This window comes from Hypanus sabinus, chromosome 28 (assembly GCF_030144855.1).
Source record: "Hypanus sabinus isolate sHypSab1 chromosome 28, sHypSab1.hap1, whole genome shotgun sequence".
Classification (NCBI taxonomy): domain Eukaryota; kingdom Metazoa; phylum Chordata; class Chondrichthyes; order Myliobatiformes; family Dasyatidae; genus Hypanus; species Hypanus sabinus.
Window position 1 is genome coordinate 31,941,412 of NC_082733.1, and position 13,092 is coordinate 31,954,503.

Genomic DNA, 13,092 nt, shown 5'->3' on the forward strand with positions numbered 1-13,092 from the left:
TTTGGTGGATGGAGCAGAGGTGTTTTACAGTGGTGCTTGTGGATTCAGATACCATTTAACTTGTCTCTGGCCTCATGTTACAGGTAACAGGTTTTGATCCTGCTTTTTGCCTCTTGTGAAGATTTTAGGATTCCACACCAGGCTCTTCCTATCTGGTACCTCACTTAATTGCTCACTCATAATGGGCTGGATCATGCTCCATCTGCTGAACTGCTATTCCCATTGTCACACATTTGTGACTCCATGGATCCAGATGCCCACCAGGCCTCAGGCCTTGGATCCTGATGTCAAAGGCCTTTGAGTAATTTTTGAATGTCTCCAATGTTTGACGTTTAACGAACGGTTCAAAAGAATTTAAATAATTTTTAAAAATAAAATTAAAAACTAATTTAACTGATAAATAGCAAAATAATAGCATCATAATTAAAGAAAATAAAACTTGCCATTTACATGCACTTATCTTTACACTTAAGATTGGCCATTCTGACCACAATAGAACTGAAATCAAGGTGTGGAATCTGTCCACGGGGTGAGTTCAGTCAGTTAATTTGCTGCATTTGCCACTTGAGCCATTTGGAGGAGCTAATGTACACTTTTAAATTTCTGAGAATTTGAATGCGCAAGTTGTTTAAAATTCCACAGGTTTCCCTCAGGGCAAAACAGAAGAGCTTTTAAGGAATTGCAGCCTTCTATATAAATCTACTCTTCATTTTCATAAAGAGTAAGCAGTGAAAACACGAAAGATGGAACATGCTGGAAACTGGCTGAAACAGCTGCTGGAGGAGCTGAGGATCAGGCAACATCTACAGAGGGAAATTAAAAGACAATATTTCAGGTCAAGATACTTCAACTCAACAAAGATTATAGTGAAGAAAGACAGCATAAAGAGATAAAGGGCTTGGGCTGAGGAAGTGCTGACAGGCGTTAGACATTCCTTATCACCTATATATAAATAATTTTCTCATTTCATCTTTATTACTTGTCAGTCAGTTTAGATTGCTGCTCGAAAGAAGTTTCTCTTTTTATGATGTTGAAATCAAATTCTTGATAAAGGCTCAAAGTAAATATCAAAGTATGTACTGTATATGTCACCATATGCTACCTTGAGATTCATTTTATTGCAGGCATTTACTGGAAAATAAAGAAATACAATAGAATTTTAAAACTATACATAACAAAGACTGAAAAACATCCATAAGGCAAAAAAAGGACATATCTTGCAAATAATTTAAGAAAAAGTAAATAAATAATACTGAGAAGATGAATTATTGAGTCCTTGAAATTAAGTCTGTAGATTGTGGAGTCAGTTCAGCTTTGAGGTGAGTGAAGTTATCCACCCTGGTCCAGGAGCCTGATGGTTGTAGGATAACACCTGCTCCTGAACCTGGTGGTGCAGGATCTGAGGCTCCTGTACGTTCTGCCTGATGGTGGTAATGAGAAGAAAGCATGACCTGGATGATTTGGGGGGTGGGGGGGAGGGAGAAACCTCTTATGATGATAAAGGTTTTCAGGTCAAAACAAACAACTAGCTTTCATTTTTACGTAACTGAATTCGCTCATCCAGATTAGAAAGTAGGAAATATTTTGTATTCTTACTAAAGTGTGATGTTCATAAATTGAATGTAAAATTCTAGCTGAGAGTTCATCGTTTTTTTTCACAGGAGATTAAGCTGCAAGGTATCATATACAAAGGGAGATTTGCACCATTCGGTATTCCATTGAAAAGTAATAATTCTGTCTCTTTCACCACACGTACTGTCTGATCTGCTGAGTGTTGCATTTTTCTTTCACGTTACCATCATCTTGCAAAAATGAGACATACACTTCAGTGTTTTCAATTCTTGTTCTCTAGGAAGAAAGGATCCTTTTCCAGCTGGACGAAGCTATTGAAGCACTTGACGCTGCCATTGAGTACAAGAATGAGACAATCACGCGTCGGCAGAGGGTGCTACGTGCCTCTGCCAGCATGCTGTCCCAGTGTGAAATGAACCTGATGGCAAAACTGAGCTACCTCTCAGCTTCTGAAACCAGAGCGCTGCTCTGCAAGTACTTCGACAAGGTAGGAGCTAACTTTTAGTGTTCTTTATTTATGACCAGGAAGGGATTTGCCTCTTTTCTAAACACGGATATATGTAATCAGTACATGTGAGCGAGGAACCAATAAAGTTTGTACTGTTTGTGCCACTGTAATCATTGTCTGACCCAGCTTTAGAGTCATTAGAATTCACCTCAAAAAGTTACTTCTCCCATCCTTCAGGCTGATCAACATCTCCACCCATTAACCCCCCCCCCCCACATCACGACAACATCCACAACAGCCACTCCTCTTCACAACCCCCCAGCACCCTTCCTTCCCTCCAATCGCTCTCACTTTACACTTATACTCCACATCTCATACTTACACACCAACACAGTCACTGTCCTGCTGTGTTTTCATATGTCCTACTGCTACCTCAAGGATTTCCTCTTGCCAAGAGTCACTTCGGCACTCTTATTATTTCCTATCAAAGTCACTTTCTACACTAATTTTATGTACAGTACTGTGCAAAAGTCTTAGGCACACTAGATACATATGGTGCCTAGACTTCTGCACAGTGCTGTATTTGTGTACGTAGAGTGGAGAGTGAGTTTGTAAATCTGACAGGAGCAAAGGATGTTGGGAATGGTGAGGGTGAATTGCCAGGGAAGGGGTGTGGGACAGGTGGCAGAGGAAGAGTGCTGGTGAAGGGGGTGAGGTGGTCGAGGTTGGCAAGGGTACAGACACGTGCAGCCCTGAGGCACCAAAGCAAGTTAATTTGATTCCAAGCAATTGGTTTATTGATCATTACAGAATGTCTCTCTAGTGCTTCCCTCTCCCTCCTCCTTTTCCCAACTCTGATTCCCTTCTCCCTGCCCTTTTCCCACTCTCAGTCCACACCAGAGACCCATATCAAAATTAGTCTTACCATCACTCACAAATTTGTGTTTTTTTGCGATAGCAGTACAGTGCAATACACAAAAATTACTACAGTACTGTGCCAAAGTCTAGGCACCCTAGCTATATATATATACATGCCTATGACTTTTGCACAGTACTGTACATACGACCACACTCAGTTATCTTTTATAGGTTGCTTTTATATTTGTGTTTATTGTGTTTTATGCCTTTTTTTATGCTGCATCGGATCCAGAGTAACAATCATTTTGTTCTCCTTTACACTCGTACTGAAGAATGACAATAAACAATCTTGAACCTCGAATTAAGCTGTACAACAGAGAAATAGATAGACCCTTCAGACCACCACATCTGTGCCAACCTTTTTAGCCATCTGTACCATTTCCATTTGCCCTTGCTGTTTCATCTAGAATGGATATTAGCAGCTCTGTTCTTGCCCTCTCTAGCTGCACTGCACACCTCACACTATATTGGTCAGGTAGATAGAGCGGCTTCCAGACCGCCTGCTCTTTGCGACGTGTTCTGGAGCAGTGTCGCTGTGTGACCGCAGGTGGTAACGCTCCGAGAAGAGGAGCGGAAGATGCAGCTGGCCTTCATGGAATTGGAGATGCGCGCAGAGGAGCAGCAGAAACTCGTATACTGGCTGGAGGCAGCAGTGGAGCGACAGCAGCTGGAGACCGATCGGCGCCTCACCCTGCAGCAGAAGGAACATGAACGGAACCTACAAGTCCTGCTGCAGCACTGCCAAGGTAGTAACTGATCGCATCTGCGGAATGTATTCCAGTGATGCATATTGTACCTAAGAGCTCTGATAATGTCTTGGCATACTCATTGATACATGAAACCAGAAGACATAGGAGCAAAGTTAGGCCATTTGGCCCATTGAATCTGCTCCCTATTCCATCATGGCTGATTCATTGTCCCTCTCAACCCCATTCTCCTGCCTTCTCCCTGTAACCTTTGATGCCCTTTCTAATCAGGAACCAATCAACCTCCACTTTAAATATACACAAATACTTGGTCTCCGCAGTCATCTGTGGCAGTGAATTCCACAGATTCACTACCCTCTGGCTAAAGAAGTATCTCCTCATCTGTGTTCTCAAGGGATGTAGTTTGATTTTGAAGCTGTGCCCTCTGGTCCTAGACTCCCCCACTATAGGAAACATCCTCTCCATGTCCACTCTATCTTGGTCTTTCAATATTCAATAGGTGTTAATGAGATCCCCTCTTATTCTTCTAAACTGATGCCCTTACTAATTAAGAACCTATTAACCTCCACGTTAAGTATACCAATGACTTGGCCTCTGCAATATAATGTAATATTTTCCATTTATCGTTTATTTTTTAAACTTTAACAACTATCCTAGAGTTAAATGTATTAAGACTTTTATTAAGTTGTTGCAGTATGTTTCATCCAGTTTTCTGCAAAATGGCACTGCTGCATCCAAGCTCCAGTGAGCCAGGGTCAATCCCAACTTCAGGTGCTTGACTACGTGGAGATTGCCCGTTCTCACTGTGACTATGTGGATCTCCTCCATGTATTTCACTTTCTGAGAAAGTGCAGTTTGCTTGGATAATGAGCAACTTAATTTGCTCTGGTGTTTAGATAATTGGTAGAATTTAGTTGGGGGGGGGGAACGTATAGAGAAGAAAATGGGTTAGGATAAAATTACTGTAAAAATATATGCTTGATAATAAGCACAGACTCAGCAAAGGAAGGGTGTAAAGGACTGGTTTCCCCGCTGTATCTGTATATGACTTACAAACTGGGCAAAAAAACCATCAAATGCAAAGACCTCTGATTCCATTCCCAACCTGCATGCACTTAAATGATTTCTTTCAGGCAGTGATCGCATGCAGTTATCTATCTTGAATGACCTGGATGTAAAACAAAGAATAAGACCATTAAAATATAGGAGCAGAATTGGTCCATTTGGGCCATTCAGTCTGCCTTGACTGAATCGTGGCTGATCTATACCCCCCTCAGGCCCAAACTCGTAGTGGGCTGAGTGGCTGGATCCTGTACTGTACAGTTCTGTGTTCTATACTATATTGACATTTGCAGTGTATTGTTACACAAGAACAGCAGCTAGAATGGGAAATCGATCAGTGCCTCTAGTGCAGTGCTCCAGTCTTTGCCAGAAGCTTTTGGAAAGAAGGGTAAAAATAGAGCAGAAATGTTAAATCCTTGGCACCCAGTGGAAGTTTTGTGGTACTGGTATAATTATCTTTCTCTTTTTACCACTTACTCACAGGACAAGTGGATGAAGGAATCGCTGGGAGTCAGAAGCAGTATGAGGGTTGGATCCAAATGATGGAAAAAGAGCTTGCTTGGTACAAACAAGCAAATCATGAGTTGACCCTGAAACTGAAAGACCTATCCACTTATCTTTTGAATATTCCGGCAGAGCAGAGCAAACGTAAGGAATGCAACATGCTAGCAGATGCCGAAATTCCCATTTAACTGCTGATCCTGTATTTGTTGCTCAGTCACTTGAATAAGTTTGTTCATTCCAGAGAATGTGTGGAAACCAGTCTCACAATTTGCTATAACAGTCCATATGTTCATCAGTTTTATTTATTTAATTACTCCTGATTTGTAGAGCCTTGATATTTATGACCATTCTTTAAAAATGATTGGTAATAACAGCTGGCTCCTTTGTGACGGATGTCTCCTTGAGGCACTGTCTCTTGAAGATGTCATCAGTGTTCGGAAGGGTTTTGCCTATGATGGAGCTGGCTGGGTCTCCTGCCCTCTTCAGCTTCTTGCAATCTCTACTTTGGAGCTTCCATACCAAGTCAGAATGCTCTCCGCTGTAGATCTCTAGAAATTTGCAAGAGTCTTTGGTGACGTACCAAATTTCCTCAAGCTCATAACAAAATAGAGCTGCTGACATGCTTTCTTTATGATTGCATCAGTTGCTGAAATCCAGGAACTTACACCCTTTCCGCAGCTGACCCCTTAATGAGGACTGTTATGTGTCTTGTGGACCTCCCGTTCCTGAAGTCCACATTCATCTCTTTAGCCCTACTGACATTGAAAGTAAGGTTGTTGTAATACCATTTAACTTGTCTATCTATCTCACTCCTGTATGCCTCCTTGTCTCTATGTGAGACTCTACCAACAATGATGGTGTCACCTGCAAATTTGTGATGTTATTTAAGCTATGCTTAACCACATTATCCTACCATTAAGGAGAAGATACAGGAGCATGAAGGCTCACACTCAACAATTCAGAAACATTTCTTCCCCTCCATCATGAGATTTCTGAACAGTCCATGAACAGGACTTTGTTATTTCTTCTTTTTTTGCCTTATTCATTTACTTTGTAGTTAATAGTAACTTTGTTTACACTGTTCTGCACTCACAAAGTACAAATTTGATGTAATACTGTGAAAGTAAACCCAGTTTTGATTTAATACTAGGGGAAAGTAAAGCAATGCAAGCTGACTGCCTTTTGCTGCCGTCTTCCCATAAATTCAGTATCTGATAAGGTTACCTGTGCTCCTTTTTGTCTAGATCATCCCAATGATTATTTATACATATTTGATGTCAAATGTGAAGTACAATGTACATATGCCCCATCTTTCATTATCTTACAGAACTTTCCAGTACTTTACAACAAATTAAAATAGTTATGCAGTCCTTTAATAGAATGTTGCCAGAGAAATATTACATCAAGTGGCACCCAGTGTAAGTTGAATAATGCCCAGGAAGGGAAAGCGGTCAAGCTTGCCTTGGGTTGGGATTTTACTGGTGTACAGGTCTTTACTAGGCCTTCCCAGTGCATTTCTACAAATCTGAAAAATCCTAAGTTCAGCATTCAGTCAGAGGAAAGAAAGGTGTATGCACAGAAATAAAACCCGTGCCTTTCACTGGCTCCTTCTCACTCTTTATCACTGTTAATGTCGCTGATTTGAATATTGCTAAGCTGGGAAAAGCGTTTTCTGTTTTTTATGATTATTTGATGCTATGTGCCAATGTTGCTTCTACAAGTTTTTCATTACAGCTGTGCTTACATGTACAAACCCCATTTCCAGAAAAGTTGGGATATTTTCCAAAATGCAATAAAAACAAAAATCTGTGATATGTTAATTCATGTGAACCTTTATTTAACTGACAAAAGTACAAAGAAAAGATTTTCAATAGTTTTACTGACCAATTTAATTGTATTTTTTAAATATACACAAATTTAGAATTTGATGGCTGTAACACACTCAACAAAAGTTGGGACAGAGTTAAAATAAGATTGAAAAGAGCACAGAATATTCAAGTAACACCAGTTTGGAAGAATGCACATTAAGCAGGCTAATTGGTAGCAGGTGAGGTATCGTGACTGGGTATAAAAGTAGTGTCCATCAAAGGCTCAGTCTTTGCAAGCAAGGATGGGTCGTGGCTCACCCCTTTGTGCCAAAATTCGTGAGAGAATTGTTAGTCAGTTCAAAAGGAACATTTCCCAATGCAAGATTGCAGAGAATTTAGGTGTTTCAACATCTACAATACATAATATTGTGAAAAGATTCAGAGAACTCAGAGACATCTCAGTGCGTAAAGGGCAAGGTCGGAAACCACTGTTGAATGCGCGTAATCTTCAAGCCCTCAGACGGCACTGCTATGAAACCATCATGCTACTGTGACAATTATAGCCACCTGGGCTCGGAAGTACTTCGGAAAACCATTGTCACTTAACACAGTCCATCACTGCATCCAGAAATGCAACTTGAAACTGTATTACGCAAGGAGGAAGCCGTACATCAACTCTATGCAGAAACTCTGGTGAGTTCTCTGGGCCCAAGCTCATCTCAGATGGACCGAAAGACTGGAACAGTGTGCTGTGGTCAGATGAGTCCACATTTCAGCTGGTTTTCGGAAAAAATGCGTCGAGTTCTCCGTGCCAAAGATGAAAACTTTGATCTTGATTGTTATCAGCGAAAGGTGCAAAAGCCAGCATCAGTGATGGTATGGGAGTGCATCAGTGCCCACGGCATGGGTGAGTTGCATGTATGTGAAGGTACCATTGACTCGGAGGTATACATTAGGATCTTAGAGAGACATATGTTGCCATCAAGGCAACGTCTCTTCCCGGGATGTCCATACTTATTTCAGCAGGACAATGCCAGATCACATTCTGCATGGGCTACAACAGCGTGGCTTTGTAGACACAGAGTGCGTGTGCTTGACTGGCCTGCTGCCAGTCCAGATCTATCTCCTATTGAAAATGTATGGCGCATCATGAAGAGTAGAATCAGACAACGGCGACCACGGACTGTTGAGCAGCTCAAGTCTTATATTAAGCAAGAATGGACAAAATTTCCAATTGCAAATCTACTGCAATTAGTATCCTCAGTTCCAAAACGATTAAAAAGTGTTATTAAAAGGAAAGGTGATGTAACACAATGGTAAACATGCCTCTGTCCCAACTTATGTTGAGTGTTTTGCAGCCATCAAATTCTAAATTTGTGTATATTTACAAAATACAATTAGGTTGGTCAGTAAAACTATTGAAAATTTTTTATTTGTACTTTTGTCAGTTAAATAAAGGTTCACGTGAATTAACATATCAGATTTTTATTTTTATTGTATTTTGGAAAATATCCCAACTTTTCTGGAAATGGGGTTTGTACTATATATATGACAATAAACTCGACTTTGATTTTTTTTAGGCCTAGGAACTGTCAGTAGAGCTCAGCTGCATGTTGACCGAGTGCTCCCAGCAGCCAGAGGTGAAGAAAGTGGGAACAGTATTCCATCAGAGTTTGTGGCAACAGTTGCTCCTGAACGGATCACCAAATCGAAAGAGGAGCTCCGAGATTTGGTTCACGTGCCTTTGCCACCAACGTGGCGGAGATCATCACTGTCAACAGATGATCAGACTGGTTTGGAAGAACTGGAGCATCTGTGTAATAGGGTGGTGCAGCCTGCAGAGGGCGCCATGCACTGGAATATTGCACCTGGGCAGAAGCCTCAGAAAATATTCAGAAACACCAATCTCAATGCAAGCATTACTTACTTCAACCCTGGGATTATCGATGTTAGGAAGAATCCAGTGGGATAGCAGAACATTGAATACTACTTATTATATAAGGATGCTAAAAAGCAGATATTCATTGTACAGATAAGAAAACAACACTTTGAGGGAAAATTATTTTATAAGTTTTCTACAAAGCAACAAATATGAAAGGTAACGGTTAACACTTTGGTGAATTAGGCAGTAACAGAAAAGGTAAATATATTTCAATTTACATTTAAATAAAAAATCTCAGTATAACAATGAGATTCATGGTTATAGCAATAAAAGGGTGAAAGTCCAACAGAAGTAAAAGAAAATAAAGATTAGGAATAGAAGTACTGGGTAGCTAAATTCATTAGCTCGATCTTGCACAATGAGAGACCATTTCTTAAGTGTAATGCACAAAAATTGCTGAAGGAACTCAGCAGTCAGGCACTATCTATAGAAAGAAATAGTTGATGTTTTGGGCCAAAGCTCTTCATCAGGACTTGCAGTGCCGCTGAAAAGCATTCTGACTGGTCTCAATGAAGGTGCTCTTTGTTTCTTTTTTTTTGTTTGGTGGTCTGTATTTAATAGTGAACCAATGGAATTATAAAGTTAGCCACTGCTGTTTAAATCTCAGCTAACACTATTCTGGTTCAGAGACCATTTTCATTATTTCAAGTACCTCATCCTAGTTTAGAAACTGTTTATTTTCGTAAGCCAAAATATGGTACAAAATTCTGGTAAAGCTATCGTTTTTGTTTAAAAACACAAGATGTTGAAAATCCTGAGTAACACACAGAATATGCTGGAGAAACTCAGCAGCTCAAGTGGCATCTAAGGAATGAAATAAAGAGTTGACGTTTCAGGCCTAGACCCTTGCCCTGATGAAGGGTCTTAGCCTGAAGCGTCAATTGTTTATTCTTTTCTGTCCATGCTGCTAACCTGCTGAGTTCCTCTGATGTTTTGTTTGTGTTACTTTTTGTTTTAAGTCAATTAGGTTCTTACATTAGACATTGATTCTGAAGTTTGTAGCTGATTGGACCATTGTTGAGCCTGATAGGCCTGTCAGTATTCTCCAGATTAAGAGTTTACAACTCAATTTCTTAATGGTTTTCAAACAAGGGAGAAATTCAGTGTTACAAGGACTGGCTAGTGTTTTAAATTGGGGGTTGTCTTTTTCTTGGATGCAAACATTCAAAGATTTTGACAATAATAGTATTGTTTCTTACTCTGTTCAATGAAAGGCAATGAATAAAACTGGGAATCTTATTAAGAGACATCAGGAAAGCTGTTACTAGAAATTGAGACTTCTATTGCATAAGCGGCACACTTTTGAATTAAGGCTGATGTTCATTGTTAAGGTAGGCATGATTTTATTTTGTGTCTCAGTGATTCCAAAATTGGAGTGAAGGGTGTAGGGTTAGATGGAATGGGTAGGGGTAAGTATCGATGACACCAGAGATTGTAACTGAATAAAGGCCTCCCTATAATGTTTTCAGTAAAGGAAGAAATAAATATTACTTGCAATATTTCTTGCGGAATAATAGGGCTGCCTGCAATTCCCAGGACAGTCCCTGCTACTTAAAAAGAAGCATTTCATAACCTGTTTAGACATTTCTAGGCAGCCTCAATTTTTACCAAATGTGAATAAGTGATCTTTCGTTGATAAAGACTGGAGCTGCTGCCACATCCAACACAAGGGTGCTTGATAGAACAAGTAGCCATTGAATGCCACTTAGCTGAGAACACTACTGAGCTAATACAGGTTTCCTCAGTCGCTTAACTACGCTGGTCAAAACAGCAGGCACATTCTCAAAACACTAATGTGTATTGCAGAAACCCCTCTTTCTCACTGCAAAACACACTCAGCCAATCAAAACAATAAATAGTTACAGCAAAAGAGAATAACTCAAATATATAATGTAATGCATCACTAGCACATATAAGCAATCATTAGATAAATGGATCAATTGCGATCAAATAGTGGAGCAGATTCGATGGGTCGAAAGGCCTAATTCTGGTCCTATGACTCATGGTCTTATAATCACTGGGAAAATGCTGACTATCCTAATGCACATTTCTCAGAGATACATTGTCCCACATGATGACATATTGTGTTTTATGGCCCTATCATTTGGATGTATGCCAGAAGAATGGTGTGTAATATGGCTATATTCATGGTTAGGTTTGAACCTCCCTGGTACGGTACCTGGACTGTTGCCCTTTGCCCTACCACATTCCTCCCTCGCCTCCTTGTCTGTGACATATACAAGTCATTTTAATTAACGTAGGTGAATTTGTGGTATTGCATTGAGCTCCAGCTCCATCAACCTCTGTAATCTCAGTACAGAAGACAAGGTGAAACACGTGGAGTGTATGAAAAGGAATACAGTACTTTGCAAAACCTGCATGTACAATTTTGACAACTTACCTGTACATATACCTCATTTCCTTAACCCTGTCATTGTTTTTATCAAAGGGCACTGTCACTTTCATTCTGATGCAGTGGCGTTTCAACACACTATCAATTGTCAATATTCTGACCGTATGAATATTTGAGATGAATAATAACAGTACAGCTATCTATTTCACACAAGCGCATGGTATTGTTCACAAGCACCATCTGAACAATTGTTTCCTCTCGTACAGCATTAGACAGCTTGGCTTGCCCATCAGTCAGAGATCTTCTTTCAGTTTTATAAAAATGCAAGTATATTTCCACTGAGTACATTTACTGCAGCACACTATTTATATTGGTAAAACTACTCTTTTATACATGAGTGTCAATGTCAGTTACATAACATACAGGTGTGAATTTGCTATGTTTTGTCTTATCATTTCTCATCCCTGACACTGCGCATGAACTTGGCATATCGGGCTGCACCTTTAGACCAGCCTCATGCGTGGACAGTCCATGATTTAGGACGTGGTCAACAATTGTTGCTCATACTTCATTGGAGACCTCCGTTCTTCACAATCCTCTCCCATCAACTCTTTCAGCAAGCATCTGAACCCACCCCATCAGGCTTGAGGATGCCCTCGCCTTTCATTTTCCTTGTTCAAAGAAAGCTACAACACTGCTATCCACTCTTAAGGTGCATGAGCATGTGCTGATTGGTGTATCAGATTTGCAGTGGTAGTTTAATTCCTTGCAAAAAGGAGCCACTTTGAGTTGAAGATTTGGAATTGATTGTTGGCAGCTGGGGGCATTTGATTGTGTTTTGCTGGACCTGACACTTCAATTGATTTTTGTGTCTTCTGATCGCTGCTGTGTCCATTGTTTTGCTTAGAGTTCATTCACAATTGAGACTTGTATGCACCCAATGAGAAATGGTTGACTGTAGTGCTGAGGTGGTTGCTGGTTTGCTCAAATGGAATTCAAAATTGATCGTATGCACTTCTGGCTTACTCAAAGTGTCTAGACAACTGAGAAAAACTAAAAAAAAAAGAGAGGATTTCCTATTCTGTATTTAGATTTTTTCTTAATTAACTTCTGCTTTTTGTACTGTTTTGTACTTTATTCTTGCTGTACAAGAGTTCTACTTGAGCAACATATGTTTTGCAAATAAATACAAACTGTTTCCTTATTGTTGATTTGTTCTGTTGTTACTACTTCCAATGAAGAGATCTCCGTGGTTGATTTGCAAACGATCGGTGTAAATTCTCGTACAGCAGCACATATGTTTGCTTTAAAACATTACTCATATTTGTACTCTTAATAGCTGCATTATTAATGAATATTCGTGTACAAATTTAATGCCAATTTACAGTGCCTTAAAAAAGTATTCAGCCCCCACAACTATTTTCACATTTTACTGTCTCATTTTCTAAATTTCAAATACATTGAAGTAGGATTTTTTTAGCTAATCTGCAAAATATTGTACATCATGTCAAATCAAAAGAAAAATTCCTAAACCTCTTAACAGTTTACTAAAAATTAAAAACCAAAATTGTCAGGCTGAAAAAGTATTATCCCCTTTGTAATTATTAAGCCAACTTTCCTCAGGTGCAATTCTATATATTACCTCACGAACTTATCCAATTTGCTGATGTTGAAAATTTGAGAATCACCTGTTTTCAATGAATTCATAAGAATAAATACCCCTCTCCCTGCAAGGTCAAACAGTATGGTAGATTTTCAATGGACCAAACCAAAATGAA

The 13,092-nt window shown here is 39.7% G+C and overlaps 1 protein-coding gene across 6 annotated transcripts in view; it reads left to right on the forward strand.

Moving 5' to 3' along the window:
* Positions 1–12,512, forward strand: part of kif7 (kinesin family member 7) — a 49,056-nt gene extending 36,544 nt beyond the window's left edge. For 5 of the 6 annotated variants that reach the window (XM_059952858.1, XM_059952855.1, XM_059952859.1 and 2 more), the window contains 4 exons: positions 1,853–2,059; positions 3,486–3,684; positions 5,191–5,355; positions 8,600–12,512. In XM_059952858.1, the coding sequence (XP_059808841.1) occupies positions 1,853–2,059; positions 3,486–3,684; positions 5,191–5,355; positions 8,600–8,991 (963 nt within the window). In that variant the 3' untranslated portion in view covers positions 8,992–12,512. Of the gene's footprint in view, positions 1–1,852; positions 2,060–3,381; positions 3,685–5,190; positions 5,356–8,599 lie in introns of those variants that run through there. The other variant, XM_059952860.1, reaches the window with a different exon arrangement.
* Positions 12,513–13,092: the final 580 nt, after the last annotated feature.